This window comes from Neltuma alba, unplaced genomic scaffold (genome assembly GCF_004799145.2).
Source record: "Neltuma alba isolate B1F8T4 unplaced genomic scaffold, ASM479914v2 tig00010413_pilon, whole genome shotgun sequence".
Taxonomy (NCBI): Eukaryota; Viridiplantae; Streptophyta; class Magnoliopsida; order Fabales; family Fabaceae; genus Neltuma; species Neltuma alba.
In genome coordinates, this window is record NW_021635315.1 from 198666 (window position 1) to 220144 (window position 21479).

General features: G+C 31.6%; 1 protein-coding gene across 1 annotated transcript; it reads right to left on the minus strand.

The window, feature by feature from the left end:
- Positions 1-6830: 6830 nt before the first annotated feature.
- LOC114756454 (uncharacterized) lies at positions 6831-11910 on the minus strand. Its single transcript, XM_028945399.1, has 3 exons — positions 11794-11910; positions 11033-11205; positions 6831-7263 (listed from the first exon to the last, which is right to left on the minus strand). Exons 2-3 carry the CDS (start codon positions 11182-11184, stop codon positions 7122-7124), a joined length of 294 nt encoding a protein of 97 aa, XP_028801232.1. The 5' UTR covers positions 11185-11205; positions 11794-11910; the 3' UTR covers positions 6831-7121.
- Positions 11911-21479: the final 9569 nt, after the last annotated feature.

The following is a 21479-nucleotide window of genomic DNA, read 5'->3' on the forward strand; positions in this document are numbered from 1 at the left end:
TTTTTTCTAAATTTTTTTCAAAATTTAACTCTTACTCATTGGCCAAAAAAGTTCTTATTAACATTTTGTTTATATTTTAGTTTACAATATTGCATCTAATTTAATTTTCTTTGTTTTAAGAGTAAAATACTACAACCCCTTTGCATTTTGCCCTAATTATATCAACCTCCTCTTTATTTTGAAAACATATACTTAAATCCAAACTGTTAATTCTGTTAGGAATATTCTAAAAAGATACCTTTTTTTAATTAAAATTTATATTAAAATACTTTTTATTTATTAATTTACCCTTTCAAATACTAAATCCCTAAATTTTGACTAAATTTTTTTAAAGAATTTAAATATTTTTCTTTTTCCTTAATTTTATTTTTTATTTTTGCAAATAGTTATTTATTTAGTGTTTTAATCATATTGGGATACAAAATTAATTAATTTATTTAATATAGACATAAAAACCTTAAATAAAAATTTGATTAGTTCTTAAATATATATAATAGACTAAACACATTATAAATATTTTTAACAAAATTTTTATTTTAAATAATAAACTAAATGATTTTTATTGCCTCTCAAAGTTAGACAATTTATATTATATGATGAAAAAAATATTTATTAATATATATTCTATTCATTTAAAAGAAACCTAAATAAATAAGTTTTATCCTACTATGAAAAATTAAAATTATAAAATTTTATAATATAATCAAGTTAATAAATTTTATTGCATATTAAAAGTTAAAATGTTGAAAATACATGTACTATTTTTGGTCTTAACCATAAGACTTCGTTCGTAGTCTATGAACAAAATCTTATAATTAAAACCAGAGGTAGTATTAAAATTATTTTTTTTGTTGTATCAAAATTTATTTTTTGATAAATATAAATGTTTAAATAACTTCTATGTTATACTGGTCAAAAATAAATTTTATGTTAAGGAGGAGTGTTTTGGTCAAAATTGAAGTTTAAAAGTTAAACTTAATGGTCACCTAACAGTTGGATAGAAGAAAAGGAAATCTCAAATATGTAAGGAAGATTTGTATACATTAAATTTAATTTCAAGAGTGGTTTATATAAATTTTCAAAATAGAGAAAAGGTTTCTATAATTTAGATAAAATAAATGGTTAGAGTATTTGTAACATCCTGATTTTCATATCTATAATATTTAAACAAATTTTTATAGAATAGATAGAGGTTAAATACATACATGTAAGTAAAATAATTCTGATTTTATATATGTGGATATGTGTGTGTGTGAGAAAATGGATAAAATAACAATGTTAAGAAGTCTCACATCGACTAGATGATGAAAAGAGGGAGTTCTAGGAATCTATATATAGGTGGTAGTAGGGGAGAGTTAAAGATGAATTAAATAATTTTCTCATAAAATTGAGACAGTCTCAGTAAAGTGCTATTTACGAGTTTGTGAACCGTTGGATCAAGCTGTAATTTGGTCAACTAGTCCTAGACTTCATGCTCGTTAGTTTCGACGGTTAGATCGTCAATTGAATCCCTGAGTTACAAGTTATTAGGTACGATTTTTATTTATTTATTTTTGATATGGTAGACAAAATACTAGATAGTAAATTAGTGTTTAAATTTTTTCACTGTTGGATTAATCCAAAATTTAGAGAGTAAACTTGTGACATGTAAGACATTAAATTTAACGGTTGGATTAATAATTAGACTTCTATAATAAGAATAAATTAATTCATATTGAGGGTTTTCTATCTAGGTTGTGAATTTGGTTATTCAAATGATATAATTTAATAATTAAAGATAACGTAAGTTAAGAGAACTTATGAATTGAATATAAATTATCATATATATGTTCTTACCCCAAACCTTGAAAAAAATCTTTCGAGTTAGAATTTGGAGTAACAGCTAGAGGGAGCGTTAAATGTTAGAAATTTGTGAGTAGTTTACTCTAATACTATAGAAATAATATTTTAATGTCAATTGTAGATATAAACCCTATTGTGGTATTTTTGAGTACGGGCCTCATTTGTACTTGATTGTTAGCTAGGAGACCAGGTAACTAAATTTCTATCTATTACATGCATTGGTATGTGGTTTGTAAGTGATTTTATAACCAAGTTTCATATACATATATTATTTTAGTATGAACTGTCTTGTAGGATACTATTTTGAAAAATATTGAAATCGTTTGTATTGTTAGAAATTAATAATTATGACTATGAGGTGTTATGAACTGTCTTGTGAGATATTATTTTGAAAATAATTAAAATCATTTGTATTGTTAGAAATTAATGATTATGACTATGAGGTGTTATTCTGGAATTCGGTTGATTATGCATATAGATATATTATTTTGAACCCTGTGCATCTGGTTTGGATGGGAGAATGAGATGATTGGAGTTATTGATATTTATATATTTATCACGTGGTATTAGTTTTCGTACAGAACTCTATGGTTGGCCACTATTATTGTCCCATTAGTTCTTCGAGGGACTACGACACCCCACTAGTTCTTCGAGGGGGACCCATGGTCAATCGAGTGCTATGTGGTCTTTGGCCTGTCCATATGACTCGTGTGATGAGTTTGTTAGAGTAGTCAGTCAAATGAAAAGAATTTAACCCATGGGTCCAATCGGCAGAAATAAGGAGGATATAAAGATGGATTTGGGTTTATGGATTGCATATGACATGGTATCTGCATTTGATATTTATATCTTTTGAATAAAATGAAAAGTATGTTATCTCTTCTGAAATTTATCAGCTATATGAGATTGGCGGAACTATTTGACTTATATGGTTATTGTGAGTTAAACTATTAAATAAATGTCTATTAATTACTATTAACTTTGTGTATCTCACTTGACACCTCACTAGCCCATGCTAGTATGTATAATAGGTAAGGATTTAGTTACTGAGACGTTATCTCATCTCTATTGTTTAACATTTTTCAAGTGAAAGCTTTAGAGGAAAGACATCAGGAAAGGCTTAGGAGGAGTAAAGCTACATTAACGACTTGTAGCGTCACCTCGATTTATGAGCTATATTGTATCTTGTATATTGCCATCTTAGAATAAATTGTTTTTAATTGATTCATGCATTATTATGTCTTATGTCTTTTGAATGTACTATTGTGGTATGTGTGCTGGTAGTTGATCAGAGACCTATGATCACATGTGATTTGTTTATGAATTTATTATAAAGTATGAATTAAGATTTAATTCTTAATTTTTGATTTATGGGCTATATTATATGTTGTTTTATAACCATATTAGATAAGATTGATCTTTTCTTACATACTTTGTATTTGACTGAGTTAAGAAAATTTTTTTTATCTGTGATATGATGTGTAATTGGGTGCTGCTATTTTCTATCACATATAACAATATTATATAATTAGTTAGTGTAGATGATTGTGATATAATTTGAATTTATATTTAGTATGGTTTGGTTATAAAAAGTTATTTTTTAAAGTTATTATGAAAAAGTTAAATTTATCGATTTATTTAGAAAGGTTGTTTCAATAGTTTACTCTTGTTTTAATAGTTACGTTGACTAAAGAAAACAATCTTTCTCTCTTTCTTGTTTTTCCCCCTTTGTTTTAATCTTCTTCGTGGGTTTTGTCCAAAACATTTGATTGATTAGTATAAATTATTACTAATGAATTAGGTTAAAAGTTGGTGATTAAGAAATGTATGATTCATTGCACTTGGCACCAAACTTTTTGAAACTAAGACGTTCCATAATACCAAGGCAACTAATGTTTCAATCGTCCTATTCATAATATAAGTTGATTTTAACCACGACAGGAACAAAAGTTTATGGTCAATTAAATAGTAGTTACATCATTAAAGATGGAAAAATTGTAGTATTTTTCAAATATACACCCTTATCAAAAATTAATACTACAGTAATTATAATATATTAATTATAATTATTTGTGAAATTTAATTGTACTAAAGAGAAAAATAGAAAAAATATTAAATGTTCTAGATATTATCAAAACGGACTTATATATTTTTTAGAAAAATAAGTTGGAAGAAAAGGACTTATGTTGTGCACATATATGCATATGAAAAGGCAGTCAGGTTGGAAATATATTATGCTCCCTTCATTCTTAATTATTATATCCGCGATCTTAATTATAAGATCTTGTTTATAGTCTAAAAACGAAGTCTTATAATTAGGACCGGAGGTAGTATAAGAAAAAAAATTTGGAGGATGTGGTATTCCTATATATAATACAATTTACAAAAATATGGCAGTAATTAATATATCTTTTTCTAAAATACCTGTAACCAATAAATAAAAAAACTTGGCCCACCCAATAAAAGTGAACGGACAGGATACACACAAGTATTTATCTTTATATAACGGAAGGGAGAATTGATGTTAATTAGATGTCTTAATTATATCATTGGAAGCTAAATAGTTATTTTAAAAAATAAAAATCTGTATATATGATATAACTTTTGCTTTCTTAAAATTAATAATAAAAACCTATTCAAAAATGTGATTGCTGATAAAGTTTAATAGTGTCATGCGATCCATATAATAGAGACGACCTAGAAAGATAAGATTTTGTTATTGTTGTATCAAAGTCAAGGAATTATATTAATATCTTGACGTGAAAAAAAGAAAAGAAATAAAGAAGACAATTGATTTACGCGTTGGGAATCAAATTAAGTATTTCACTAAATTAACTTATGTTGAAACTTAAAATAAGCTATTTATAAATTAATTACGAAATAAGCAAATGAATATACTCCTCCTGTCCTTAATATAGGACCCAATTGTTGAGTTAGTTTTGATCCTAAATATAAGACCTATTTCTCATATTTATCAATTTTCTCTAAATTACCCTTATGGATACTTCCTTAACTATAATCAATTATAAGAAGGAAAGATGGTATTAAGAAAGATGATTATAGTGTTTTAGGAAAAACGTATCACATTTCTTATAATTAACTAACTTACTTAACTTTTTTAATCTAATCAAATTAGTTAAATGAGTCTTATATTAAGGACCGGAGGAGTATTATAATGTACATGCATAAGTCAGGACAAAACAAAAAAAGGCCAAACAAAGCCTTCCCATGTGAAATTATTCCAAATCCATGGCCCAAAAAAAAAATCTAAATTCATTCCTGACTATAATTCAAATTACTTTTGAAATCATTTATAATTTGATAAAGAAAATAAGGTTAATGTAATTTTTAGTTCCATAAATCTGTATTTATTTTGGCTTTGGTTCCTCAAAACTTTTGGTCCCTCAATTTTTTTAATTTAAAACATTGATTTTTATAATCTAATAAAAATATAGACTATTTTGTCCTTTAAGAGACTAAAACCTATGGTTTGAAACTTGAAAAACCAAAACCAAAACCAAAATGAGAACAAATTTAAAGAATAAAAAATTATATTAACCCAAGAAAATATTATCTTTGTTATTAAATAGAAGTCTAAAATATACTAAAATATACTACCTGTATATAATAAAATATTTATTTCTCACAAAAGTCTCTGGTTGATCCATTGGTATGTGTGTCAGGTGAAGAGGCATGACTTTGACTAACCGTTAACTGTTAAGGATAATTAAGTTTAGAATAAAAAAATCAATTTTAAAAAGGGAAAATCCCAAAAAAGGTCCTTGGAATATGGGAAATACCAGATTGGGTCCTTAAATTTCGAAAATGACAGAATGGGTCATTGACCCAATCTGTCATTTGTGAAATTCAAGCGAATTGACAATTTTGCCCTCATTTATTCATTCACTACAATGATTCAAGGAATCACTATAAGAGTTTAGGTGTTACCTAGATTCGTATAGCGAATAACTATTCACTTTTTCATAGTCAGGTATCTTGTTATTAACTACAACTAATGCTGTAATCACTAGAACAATGTAAGCATTACCTAGATTTGTGTAGAGAATAACTACTCATTTTTTCATAGTCAAATATCTTATTATTGTCAGGTACCTTATTATTAATTACAACGAATCTTGTAATCACGAGAACAGTGTAAGCGTTACCTAGATTTGTTTAGAGAATAACTACTCACTTTTGCTCAGGGGCAAAAATGTCAATTCGCCTGAATTTCACAAATAACAGATTGGGTCATTTGACCCAATTTAAGGGCCCAATCTGGGATTTGGCGTATTCCAAAGGCTTTTTCTGGGATTTTTCCTTTTAAAAATAAAACCTGACTTAAATAACTTTCTTAATATGTATAAGGTACGCATTTGTAACCCATATTTGGATCATATAGTTATAAAATAAATATTTTGAAATCACTTAGACTAAGTAACAATAACGCAATATCTGATTTTTTTTTTTATTCTTCTTTTTTCTCATTTAAAAACCAAAATAAAAATTTTAAAATCAAATGATAAAATTACCCTCCGCCCATAAATTAAACTATTGAATATCAGGCTGCTGCTGCTGCTTTTCTTTTGTTTTTTTTTTTTGTTGAGCAAATGCATTGGGACTACATAAGCAAAGAACGCCATACCAAAGGGTATGGCTGGGTAATGATTGTATTTGATTGGAGCAGCATTGTAGAAGCATGCATTATGGGAAATTAATTAGACCTCTTTCTTTGAACCCCACTTGCCTCTCTAATTGGTGTGAAGCAATATTATATACTCATGGGGAGCCATTTCATGTACATCAAGCAGATGCATGTATTTACCTTAAAAAGTTTTCAGGTGAATTACTAAGGATATTCTCAAACCACTTTAGGCTTTTAGAGGCTTGGAGCGTATTAAAAAGTTTTTGCTTCTCCCATCATGTGCTTCCTAGGAGTCAAACTTTGTTTTCCTCCCTAAAAAGGTGAGGCCAATACTAACAAAAAATAAAAAGAAGACCCAAGAAAGATTGTAACAGGCAAAAAGCCCTGTACCAAAGTTTTACATTTTCCAAATAATACCAAGAATGCATACTAAAGGGTCCACATAAGTCTTGCTGCACCTGTTACCTTCTAACAGTGAACAAAACAAAGCAAAGCTAGACTTCATAAACAATAGAAAGAAAGGAGGGAGGCAAAGGCCCTGATCAAGAGTGGTAATTATTTATGAGGTTCTTCTCATAGTAAGTCACTGCTTCCAACATAATCTTTGGATTCCAAGGCGCTAACCGTGTTTGTTTTACCTTTTAGACAGAATAGAGGCCAGGCCCACCCTCCATCCATACAACATAGAGAGGCCGTGCCTTTGAGGAAGAAGGGAAGCCAGGCCTGTACGTGAGCTGTTGGTAAAACTAATCTGCTTGGCACTTGGCTCTGAGGACCTGAAATTATTTCAGCATTTTACAGGAAATCAGTAAGAACTTGGTGATGCTCTTGGCATGTGAAAGATATAAATTCCCAAAAACTAATCGTTTCGGCGACGGGGAAACATTAAGGAAAGTAAAAAGCATCATAAACCTAGCTTGTGACGGTGGCATCAGGTATGCATTATGAGCAATAGAGCATATAAATTAAACCAACTCTGAATTTTGTTCAAATAACAGACTTTTCTAAGGATCCTCGTAGAACCTGCAACAATCAGATGATTTTGGGGAAACTATATTTGGGGCTATCCTCTATTATTGCTCGAAAATGTAGACAATCACTAATCTCTCCCACTCTGTATCACTCAGCTAGGAAGCCTACCTCTTACTGCTAAGAAAAAGTTAACTCTCAAAAACAGAAAATTAACAAGAACCAAAAGAGAAAATCCTTTCCAGGCTGATTTTCAAGAGACAAGGCCCACTCCTCACGCTACATTGCTTCCCCCAACCCCCACTTTCTAGCGAGAGTTACGACGAGATCCCAAAAAATAATCACAAAACAAGTCTCAGAGATTGTCATTTTCTACTTTGGAACTTATCATTACAAGCTGCTTATGTTGTTATTAAAACTCTTTAGTAATTATTTTTCTTGTTTGGGACCTCATTGTAATGCTCCCCACTTTCTAATCTGACCTAATCATAAATCGTTAACCAGCATTATTCCTATTCTGCCCTTCCCATGTGCATTATTATTATCAGCGTTTTGGTTTGGCCCTGATCCTCCTCCCTTGGCCCTTCTCTTGTCAACTCTGGCCCCATGATTTAACAGGCCCATAAGTTCTGTTTAGTTTACAGAATATAAGCTCAAAGCAAGCAGACTGGTATAACCGAAAAAGGCGTTTGATACACACACCCCTTTTCAGTTTTACCAGTCTGCTTGCTTGTATAACTGAAAAAGGTGCTTGTTACTGGGGATTTAATCCCCAATATTTTTTTAATTTTCTCTGTTCAGGCTTAAGCCTTCCTTTGTATCAAAAAAAGAAAAAGGTGTTTGATAAGGAGAAATTGCCTGGTTATGTAAAAGATTAAAAAGAAATTGAAAACAGCGTTCCGAAAATACCATTCCTCTAAAGAATAATAAAATATGATCTTTAAATTTTTCAACAATAAAATGTATCAAAATAATCATTTTTAATTATCATTATCAATAGAATATAATAAAAAAGGAAACAGAAAATTGTATTATAATAATAAAAAATTATTATTAATTTTTAATTCTAAACATTTCATACTCGCTGATCAAAATATTAAAATGATCAATAATGTGAAAATCAATTGAAAAAAATTAAAAAAAAAAACTTAACAATACTGATCTATTCTTTAATAGATCAAATGAATAAGATCTTGATCTTTCAAAATAAGAAAATAAAGATAAATAGGCAACATGCTAGATTGTTCAATTGTGAAATGAATGCACCAGAACCTGATATAAAATAAAACTTTCTAAATCTAACAAATAAAATAGAACTCACAAGACTTTCAGGGATATCATCATATGACCCATATTTATTACACTTTCACAGATCTATCCTTTTCCTAATAGATTTTGATCTTGTCATTCGAGTTACGGGCGCAAATGAGGATGTTAAACCTCAGGGAGATTGCTGACAAAACTACCCATGTAATGTTCAATTCTTTAATGAAAATGCGGTCAACTATTTAGTACGGTGCCTTCAACAAAAGAGAGGTAGACGATAGTGGTTGCATTACTAAAGAAGAAAAAGAGGAATATGAAGATAAAAATGAGACTCATCAACGTACAGAGGTATTAGGTTGTTGTTTGATCAGTCAGATTTTCATTTTCACCATCCTCCCTAATATTACAACCAGCATTCTCTACCTTGACCTTTCCAAAGGCCAACTGCACTTTCAACAAAGGAACAAACCTCACATTGGCAATACCGGCAGCGATCTTACTGAAGTTCAACATTGCCATTCATGCTGACTTGGATTACAAGATTGGAATCTATTGCGAGAAATCCATGGAAGTCTGGATAGATGAAGCTATGTGATAACGCTCCTAGAATAATCAAGAACTTGAATTTACTTTTCTTGGATGCAGGGCCCGACATAAAATAAAAATCTCAATATAATAATAATAATCATAAATTTATAACAAAATAGAATTCTCAAGACTTCATGAGCATGATCAAATAGCCTCACCTCTATCAGACTTCCACGGACCTATATATTGTTCTTGTTAGAATTAACCCGGAAGTGACGCAAATATTTTTACATATCTTCCCCTAAAACATCTCTTCTATCACATGCCTACTATCGAATATCATTTTCAGTCACACCTTCCTTTCCTTTCCTATCCTAAAGCTTATAGATTGTAGAAAACAAAAAAGACAACTCATATTGCATTCAAATATTCCCAACTTAAAATGTTAGCTCATCAAAATAGGATCAGAAAACCTCTTGAAATTGAGGTGTGTTTCTGCTAATATCTTCTATCCAACCAAGTCAACTCAAACACAGATCTATTATCAACATCACCCACATCACTACTTGACAGTGAAATATAACCCAATATAGTCCCTGTTTCACTTTTTCCTCCTTTGGAATGGGCAATAACTATATGAGAGCATGCAAGCTACATTCAAAAGCTCCAATCTCAGAAAAACCCAAGTATCGGCATTGATTCAACCTTGGGGGAGGCATTTGGGCAATGCTTCCCAAAAATGCTTTTGATATTGATTTAAAACAATGAGGGTGAGGGAAATGAAAATGCATAGTTTGATTAAGTACAAAAACAAATCTCTCTAATATGACAAATTCTTACTTTGATTGAATTCAAAATAAAATTTGAAATTAATTTCTGGAGATGGCCAAAACATTTCAACAATTTTGGAGATTTCTTCAGCCACAAAAATCAATTCAACCAAAAGCTTTAAAATTATCCATTCCTTATCATAAGTACATTCATTAGCTTACTATTCATTTCTTTCTGTCCTCAAAGAAGAAGAAAATCTTTAAAAGAGATGGCATCGATTGATGCATTGTATTTTTCTAGTTATTGATGAAAGAAAGATGAATTTGAAAATGGAGAAGTTGATTTGAGGAACAAGTCTTGGACACTAAAGTGGATATCAAGAGCAAAATTTGGACAAAGGTGAATGCTTGTGACTTGATGTCATGAACACCATAATGGGTGTCTACAGCACTATTGGAATAGTGGTGATTGCTTGTGGCTTGATCAAAGCAAAAGTTTTCAGGGAAGATTGCCTGAGTATCCATAGGAAAATTGAACAAAGGCTTATTCTCGAACTTTTGCATATTGGGCCCAGCCAATGCTTGTGGCTTCTACGCTCTCCCATAGCTTTTAAGAAAAAAATATGAAAGAAAGAGTATATACAGAATATACTGGGTTAAATCATAAAAACGTGAACTCAGCCTCTCAATTTCTAAGGATCCTGATCCATCAAAAAAAGGTGCCCTTTCCAATGACTTAGTGAAACAAGCAAAATTAACTGTGAAACATGATGAGCCACTGATCAAATAAAATCCATACAAGTGCGCAAGCATGTCTACCACAGAAAGAAAGCATCTATACATGTGTGCATGAATTTCTACCACAGAAAGAAAGCATGCAGAAACTTAAACTAACATATGATATCCTATAAACAAAAGCCAAGGGTTTTGATGAGAATTTTGCAACATGCCCATCAAGAAGGAAACTACCATCTACCAAAACCACAATCATAACTGAGAAAGTAACACATACACGGTATGAGATGACATTGCTTGAGCAACTGTTGACATGCCTTGTCTTTGCTTGTGCTTAGGGTTGGCCGTACATAACACATATACACGTCCTCGACGCTTAACTGTCCGACAGAACTCACACATCTTCTTCACAGATGACCTTACCTTCATGATTACTCAAACGTCTACAACCTGTCAAAGTAGCCTTAGTAAGCATAATTAACCACATAACCACAGCAAGATCCACACCTAGGGATGAGTTCCACGTGCTGCTCTATGATAACATATTTACAGAATGCACCAACCGTATCTGATAAAATGATCAATTCGTCATCCTAAAAATTGAAGTATGCCAACCCTGCCCGAACTTGATTAAGAAAAACCACAAAGGGGGAAAACCATTGGCCGAATAGAAGAAATGGTGGAGGCATGAAAACCGTGAATAAAGTATTTACTTCCGAAAAACCCAACCAGATATCCAGCTAAAAATTATATATAAATTGTCAAAGAGTATGGTAAAGTCACGTCAAAAAGAACAAAAGAAGAAGAGAAAAAGAGTATGGTGGAGTTATGCCATTGTTGTGCCAGAGAAAACGAAAATGAGAAGCCAAGATCAACACAGAGCACGAGCAGACGGGATTATTTTCGAAATTTCTTAATCAGAAAGGATGAATTGAAGCATATCCGAAATATCCAATCCAACTGAATTTACAAATCAAACAAAATCATTGTTCTCAGCATCAGCTTATGTTAAGGGACTGAAAAAAAAGAAAATGGTACCTGGGAAGAGGACAGTGGAGTCGGCGGCGCCGGCTGGAGGTGCTCCGCAGATGTCAGCGGCTAGCAAGCAGAGAGGCGAAGAAGCAGAAAGGCAAAAGCCAACGGGGATGATGCCATAGCAGTTAGGGCATATTCATGGATGGGCAATTGTGGAATATTGAAAATTAGGCATGGTATTTTAGTTAATACATGACATATTTACTTTCCTCCTCTTTTTGCCTATGACCAGAGCTGGGAATAGACTACACAATTTATTAGGAGTATATAATAGAAATAGGCTCAAAGCGCAAGCTTTTTTGAAAGCGTGTTTCCATTAAAATGTTAGGCCTAAATTTTTTAATAAGCCTATTAAGCTTGTCACATCAGCTTGTACATGTTATCATCAAAGAGTAAAAAATTAGACTGAACCAACCAATTCAATAAAAAAACTAGTGAACCACCTGGTGGCCTGGTTTAGTTTGGATGTTAAATAAGGAGGGAGTTAAACGATCAAATCGGAGTGAAACGGTGAAAACCGGTGAAAATCGGCAATGAATCGGTTTGGATGATTATGTTATTATTAGTCTTATTTTTTTTCATTTAACTTCTAATATATCAACCCCTATAGATTTAAATGAATTTTAATAATGATTTTGGTATCAATGATTATTAATTTTAGTTAATGATGAACTATAAAGATCAAAATTCTTAATGTTATTATATTTTGTTATTGTTACAATTAAACTATTGTTATATTTTCTTATATTTTGTTATTAGTGATTATTAATGTTGTTATATTTTGTTATTTTTAATTATATTATATTATTTTAATATGACTAATTGGACTCTGAGTTGATCCTAGTTCGATCAACTGACCTTGAGCCGCTACTTTAATATGTTTAGTGACCATCTGGTTTTTCGTTCCTTATTTATAATTTTAGTCTTTTTTTGTGAATAGTACAAGACTAAAACCCATATTGTTATATCTTCACTGCTCGTGGGAAAGACACTCCCATGAAACAAAAATATAGTTCTTGTACTTTCTCAAGTGACTTCACAAAAAATAGTAACCACATTCTTTAACTCAAAGCTAAGATTGGCAAGCTTATCAGCACAAACATTACCTTACCTATATACATGTCGTATCCTAATTCTAACAAAATTTTCTAATTCCTTACAAATTCCAAAAGACTAGACGTCACATCCAACTCATCAACTACATTACAAAAAATATTTACAATAGATAAAAAAAATCACTTTCAACAATAAGAGATTGTATACCAAGGTAGTTAGCCAATTTCAGTTGTAATTACCAATCTAGCCAATTTAGCCAGTCCCTTTGAAGCCCCATTAGTATTCAATTTAACCCAATCCTCCTGTGGTGCTATCTACTTTATATTTATTTCTTGCCTTGTTAGATTCCTTAAGTACAATCCACAAATAGCTTTTTCTACTTCATTTACATAGCTATTTATGACCAAGCACGGGCTGTTAGGGGGTTTATAACCATCCTCAAGCAACCCCTTATTCCTCCAACTCCAAAACATCCAACTTTAAACGCTATATCCTCCGTTTCCTTTTCTTTCTACTTAAACACCATCAAAACCAATCTTTTCCTCGCAGAACATAAAAATCCGAAACAAAACTTCTCTCTCCCAATTGCTACCATACCTCTCTACCATAATCTCTTAACACATGCATCACTATTTCTGGCTCGCTATTACATTTATAGAGCAGGGCTTCCGCCCATCAATCTACTTTTCCTCTTAAGAATAGGTAGTATTTATTTGCTACTAACCATAAGAAAACTTGGATCCTCCTAGGATCCTTTAATCCCCAAAATTTTTCCTATAAGCTATCACATACTCCACCTTCGATTTTTAGCTTATTATACACACCAAAAACTCCAAATTTATCCTGTTAGGCTAGCTTAGGCCTCTTATAATTTTGGTTAATAGTTAATTATTCTACCCTACCCCTAGGTTTTTAATCATGTCGACTATTGTGAAATATTCAACCTCTTTGGTTGAAACCTGCAACCTGGCCGTTCCCGCTTGCTCTCCATGATCGGTCTATCACACTCAATTATTCACTCTCATACCTCTATTATCTGATTTGAAATGTGAAACATTTCTGACCTCCTAAACCCCTATCATTCATGTTCATCATTCGTCTGACCTCCATTCTCTATTCTATCCGTAATAGCCCAGACTGAAAGATTACCGTTCATACTCCCATTCAATGTAGGAAACTTGGGTGAACCTTGTTGTGACGTCCTAATTTTTTTATCATTAAAGTAAATTTTTAAGATCAAATAGAAAAAAGTTAAATATATATATGAAAGAAATTAAAATAATTATAATCATATGTATTTGTGTATATGTATAAATATATATAAATAAATTGATAAAATAACAATATTGAGAAGTCTCACATAAACTAAATGATAGGAAGATAGAACTTTAGGAGTCTATATAGCGGTGGTAGTAGGGGAGAGTTAAGAATAAGTTAAATAATTTTTGCACAAAACTGAAACAGTCTTAGTAAAGTGCTGTTTATGAGTTTGTGAACCATTAGATTGAGTTGAAATTTGGTTAGCCAGTCTGACACTTCAAACTCATCATAGTAAATTATTGTTTTAAAATTTGTTCACTATTAGATTGAGCCAGAATTTAGAGAATCAATTTGTGACATTTAAGAAGTTAAAGTCAACACTAGGATCAATAATTAGACTCCTATAGTTTGTCTGAGTTCTTCAAAGATAGAAAATAAGCTATAAATTGGGAGTGTTCTATCTATGTTACAAATTTAGTGATTCTAATGATATAATTTAATAATTAAAGAGTAATCTGAGTTAAGAGAGCCTAGGAATTGAATCTAAATTCTCATACATATGTTTTTACTCTAAACCTTAGAAAAAGCCGATCCAATTAGAATTCTGAGTAACAGATGAAGGCCTTAGAGGAGGAGTTAGAGGCTAGAACTTTGTGAGTAGTTTACTCTAATACTGTAGATATAATATCTTAATTTCATTTATAGATATAAACCCTATTATGGCATTTCTAAGTGCGGGCCTTGTTTGTATCTGACTAGTAGCTAGGAGACCAAATAATTGAATATCTAGCTGTTGTTAAATTCTTTTATATAAAGTTTTTATTTGCTTGTGGGGTACTATTTTGAAGGGGACTGAACAAAATGAGTTTGGAAATAACTAGTCTTTGAAATATGATGCTTGAGTTAAAGTTTTGATGGGTGATATTCTTATATATGTGTATATCCACTTGAATATTTTGAATCATGTACATTTGGGATAGGCTATGGAGGAGATGATTGGAGTTACTGATATCTATATACTTGCCATGTGGTATTGGCCTCCTTATGAAAATTTATGATTAGCCACTATTATTGTCCCACTAGTTCTTTAAGGAAGTGAGACACCTTACTAGTTCTTCAAGGGGGGACCCATCATCCGCTGAGTGTTTGTGGTCTTTAGCCGGAGGATATAAAGGTAGATTTGGGTTCAATGATTGCATATGGCGTGGAACCTTCATCAATATTTATATCTTTTAATAAATGAAAAGTATATTATATCTTATGATATTATCAATTGTATGAGGCTGGTAAAAATATCTGACTTATATGGTCATTGTGAGGTTAACTGTTAAATAAATGTCCATTAAATATTACTAACTATGTGTATCCCACTTGACACTCGCTAGCCCATGATAGTGTGTATGTGATAGGTTGAAATTTAATTACTGAGACATTGTCTCATCCTTGTTGTTTAACATTTTTCAGGTGAAAAGTTTAGAGAGGGACGTCAAGGAAGGCTCAGGAGGACTAAAGTTACAATAGCAATTTGTAGTGCCTCTTCGATCTATGAGTTATGTTATTTCTTGTATATTGCCACCTTAGAACAATTTGTGTTTCATTGATTCATGCATTATCATATCTTGTGTTCTTTTATTTGTTTTGTTATGGTATGTACATTGGTAATTGGCCAGAGACCTTAGATCATATGTGATATATTTATTATGAATTTATTATAAAATATGGCTAAGACTTAATTATTACTATTTTGATTTATGAACTATATTATATGTTCTTTTATAATCATGTTAGATAGATTGATCTTTTCTAATATGGTATGTATTTGAATAAGTTAAGAAAAGTTCTTTTATCCGTGATAAGGTGTATAATTAGGTGCTACTCTTTTCTATCATGAATGATAGTATCATATAGCAAGTTAGTTTATCTAGTTATGATACATTTGAGTTTTTTATTGGCATGATTTGGTTATAAAAAGTTTTTTGTTGAAGTTACTCTAAAAAAAGTTAAGTTTATCAGTTTATTTAGGAAGGCTATTTCACTTGTCATCCTAGTAAAAACTTTGTTTGTAACACCTCACTAGACATTGATGCCAACATAGCTATTATTCAATGCATAATCACGATAAAAAAGAAACAAGGTAATACTGTTCATGATGCATTATATTGTAGTTATAAAAGATTTCTCTTACCTCAAAATCATTAACCATGTTAGAAAAGAATTTAGCCACTAACATGGTTATAAGGAGCTCGTGTTGTACCTGATGAACATAGTTAAGATAGCAAATAAGTTAGGTACTAACAAGGAATAAATCATCAAACTGGATCTGCTTATTTATTATATAATGAGTTGCCAAAAGAAGTGTAGATCGGGTTGCTTAGCAAAAATCTACTTCAAACCAAAAATATAACCAAAAATAGAAATAACAACTTAGTCAACAAGTTCTACAAAAATAATAGAGAATGTAGATGTTCTGGGTGACAAATAAATGAAAGTCAACATAATCAAAAGAAATGTGGGGTTAGGTCACTTTGCCATGTGACCTCCAGCCTCAGGTTCCTTTCCTGTCGCAACTCTCCTTTTGCTCTCACCTACAAAAAGTAATAGAGTGAGATACAATGTCCTGGTAACAAAACTCCTATCCACCATGTCCACAAGCATCACTATAATATACTGAGGTAGGATTAACAGTTAAAGTGACTATCGTTTAAAATCATGTTCCATAACAAGACACAAATATCAAACATTAGGAATAATAAGTAACAAAAGGAAGTCAAGCAATGGGTCATAATTATAAATCACTATTTATTAGTTAAATTCAATTACCGCCATATATCCTCTTTATACTTGCTGACTTGAACCTATAAGCTGAGTCTTACCGTGTGATTGGTGACCCTTACAAGCTCCTCTCACATGTGATGTGAACCAGTCAAAGTTAGCAAAGCACATGTAGGCCATAGGCTCCCAAAAAAAGAGGCATATTACCCCAATGGGTTTACTGCCCAGTATTTTAGCGAGTATGCTACTCTCAAGTCATACTGTCTTAAGAAACTTCTGGCGTGTCGCAATTGGGGTGTATTTGCCCTCTCCAAAAGTATTAACCATAATGCGGTTGATGGAGGCAAATCACGTTGTTATACAATATATCTCATCACAATAGCTCTCTTCCAGTTATACAATTCACATATGATTAAGGCATATCTTATTTCCTTATGAGATAGTACCACCATATTATCGTATAAATGATTCAATTAACATATCCACTAGTTTTAAGCATGCTATATCACCATATTCATCTCAAATATAAGAATTATGCAAGCATACAAATAAGGAAAGAACAAATATACAAACCTAAGTTCTTCGTTGCAACATCACAAGGAATCGCCGTAGTGATAGGATCACTCGTTAGGGCATCTTTCAACATACTTCATCATAGCAAAAAAAAAAATTTCACCCCGATGATGATCATAGTGTCACATTAAACAGAGGCAAAAACAAAAATTCACAATTTAAGGCTTCCATCCAGTTTTAAAGTTCCAAAAAGTTTTTCCAACAAGCAGCCATACTGAATGAAACTTTTGATATACTCAATGATTCTGAAAGCTATTTTATTTAATTTGTCTATCCCAGGTCATTTAAAAATATAACCTAAAGGTTACCCTTTTAATTAGAGATCCTCTTAGAAGAGCTAGTAGGAGAGATGGATAAGAATTTACGTTACCTGGATACCAAGTATAGTTACTGACGTTCCCAATTAGTTTGTTCATTCCTCGAGGGTTATAAATTACCTTAAGATAGATATAGAAATTAATTAACAGACTACTATAGATCCTCACAAAGTACCTAAAATTCTAACTAAGAGGGTAAGAAATAAAAAAGAGGAGAGAAAAAGAAACAGGAAAGCTGGAGTCGCTTCCCGTGACTAGTAGAGCTCTCAGATTTTCGAAAGGTTGCTCCAAGTTCACCCTAGCAAAGAAAACCCTATCTTAAAAACTTTTAAACTCCATTAATGAAGGCCATACGAACTTTGCCCATATTTAAAGAAAATTTTGACCTTTTGCCACATCAACCTTACTTTAATAAGATACCCTATTTTGGGCATTTGCTGTGGTGACATTACCCTTCATTGTGGCCATCTATCTTGAAAAAGTGGATGTTACACTATTAGAGCCTAGAAATCTATGCTTGTTTTGGGGCTACTAACTTCTTTACTTGCTATACTAGCTGTCTCAGATTAGTTCACTATCTCTATTCTCTTCATCTTGTTGATTGGTAATATGCTATTTTGAATCATGATTCTTGCATAAATGATGATTATATGAGTATATAGCTATTGTAATCCGTATTTTGGAAAACACTTTCTATACCAAAATTTTATCTTTCTTGGAAGGAGAGTATAACATCTTAAATTTTGGGTCTAGAAATATAAGAAATAGTCTGAGATTGGCCTACTAACTAGACCTTTTTTAGTAGGAGTTTTAGAAGTTCCATGGAAGGATGAGAGAATTCTCAAGGACTAAATCATAAAGTAAGAGTTTTCTAAAACTATGAGATAGGCAAGTTAGAGACTCTGATGAAGTTTCAAGGGCTCGAGTATGACAATTAGAGATGATTAAGGGCCAAAATTTGTATTGAGAATCTTAGTGAGATGATTCTTGAGGCTAAACCCAAGTGGAGACCTAATTGTAAATTCAGAATATTTCAGGCCGAATAGGGCTGTGATGGAAACTACGCCTGAAAATTCTAGAAAAATTTAAAAAAAATGGAAAAATCAGGTTTTGAAGTTCATATAGAGTTAAAAATGATAAAAATACCCCTTAGAAAGAAGGGTCGAAGGTTTTGGGCCTATAGCTTTCCATGTCCCCCATTCGTCGGGTGGTGCTTGTTGTGGGGTGTGCCACCTGAAATCCTTGAAGCTCTCGCCTTGCGAACGAGCTGACAGCTGATGGCTGTTAGTCACGACTACCACCAAAAAGCTTCAATGAAGATGAATATTAGAGAAAATTGATGAAATTCTCACAGTTTGGGATCATTATGAATATTAGTCAAAATTGAATTATTTAAAATATTAGAAGACCTCAGATAATTGGAGATAAATGGGAAATAATTATTTAAGGAATTATCACAAGTTTTAAAAATGATTACGTCCTTAGAAAGCAGAAAGGTTGGTTTTAATAGAATTTAAAGCCTATTTATACACTATCCAGGGAAAGTCACAATAAACTGCCTATGAGTTGACTTTTAACGTGAGAAAAATTAGAGAAATGCCTCATGATGAAAAGGTAATATTAGTAGCTAGAAACAAATTCTAGGAATCATAGACTGATAGAGAGAATTTGGTCAAATTTACTGAGAAATAAATATTATTAAATGTTTTAATGAAAGAAGAAAGGGAAGAGTATCCTTCCCTCTGCATGCATGTTATATGATACCATATAAAGTTATTTATGATGAAAAAAGGGTTACAGAATATGTCCCAGGTTTACTGAATAAGTCAGGACCCGGAAAAATACCCAATACAGTGTAAAGTTGTAAAATAGGTGGAGGAATAGTCAAGGGTGAGAGGGAGAATGAATTTCTCCCTATTTTCTACCTACTTTAACTCAAAAATGATGAGAAGCATATGAACAAAATAGTAGAAACTGTTAAGGGGCATGTTTAGAAGAAATGGAATTATATAATAAAATATTATGTTTTACCACATGTGTGATTAGATGGCATAACACAACGCAAGTGTTTAAGTAAGGTGGCTTAGGATTTGTATACTTTATAAGAGGCTTAAATGGATGGCAAGAGATCAAGTCACAAGACCTTTGTAATTTCAAGCAACTTCAAGGGCAAAATTGAAAATCCAAGCTACAATTTTGTCTATAAATACCCCTTTCTCCTTGCTATTTATGTGTTTGGATGGCCAAGAGAGGAAGAGCAAGGGGAGCATGAAATTTTGGAAAGAAAAAGGGAGAATAAGAAGAGCATAAAGCCAAGGCACATCCAAGCTTCAAGACAATGTAAGGTTAGGATTTTTAATATAATTTAAGTTTCTCTATGTCGTGTAAAGCTTGGTTATGGTTTTTATTGAGTTTTGGAAGTTTAAAACCTAAGGAAAGGTTCTGTCCAAATATGTTTAAGTTATGGAAAAGATTGATTAATGTTAGATTAATGATTAAGAGGAGGAAAAGAGAAGTAACCACATCGCTTTGTGATGAAATTAGAAAAAATCCAACTTCTCCCAATTTCATGAGAATTTTAGCCTGACTTAGGGATGATATTAGGACTTTAATTTGATTATTTTGATACTTCCAATATGCTTAGAATGAAAAATTATGTGGGGTAAATGTAAGAAAGCAAGTTTGGAAACATTAGAATTGAAAATGAAATTTTAAACCCTAAGCTCTATATGTCTCGGCCAAGATTGTTAAGAGGGAAAGGAGTTTGATTTTAATAATTTTGATCTTGGACTAGGACAAAAATGCTATGATTTTAAGCTTTTGGGATAAAATTTCACCTAATAAATTTTCTGATATCTAGTACTCCTGAGTAAAAGCTTTCAAAGTAAATTTACACCTTAACTGTTATCCAATTATAGTATATTTTTGGCTGTTCGAAGTTTTTAAAAATACATGCTTTTTTTAACAAGCGTCAGGTCAGACCAAGACTTTGTACAGGCTAGGCTTGACTAAATAAAAGGCCTATGGCAGAATTTTGATCTGTTGTTGGAATCCCATAGTTATATATCTAGAATTAGGAAGTTGTCAGGCAGTTGAAGAGAAAAGGATACCATGGTTTAGTTGCATTTTTCCAAATAAATTTCATGACTATAGAACCTTGCCAGCAAATGAGAACTTGATAGAAATGAGTTTTTTTTTTAAAATTTATAAAGAATAATACTCCATCCTTCAATCTTATTCAAAGAATCTTCTGACAAGAAATTTACTGAGGTCCTTCCTTTATTTTCAATTGGTTTTCGAAAAGCTATATTGGCAAATGAAAGAATATCATTAACTTCCCTCACAGTGACAAATGGATCTTAATGAAAACCATGATGAAGAGCTAAATTTCATTTCCTCCAATTGACATTGATCACGCATAGCATCCCACAAAAAAGATCCATATGATTAGATCCATAAAGTTTCAATAAAGTGTCCTTAAGCCATCCTTTTAGATTTAGAAAATCAAGGAGAGGAATCTTGATGGAAAAACAATCATACCATAAGAGATCTAGAATAGGGATAATGAAAATATGTTCAACAGTTTCCTTCATGTGGCAATTGAAAAGACATAAGTCATTGGTTGGCAAATGATGTTGTTTTAACATATCAATTGCAAGCAAGCTATTGTTATAGAATTTCCAAAAACAACAAATATGTTTAAATGGAAAA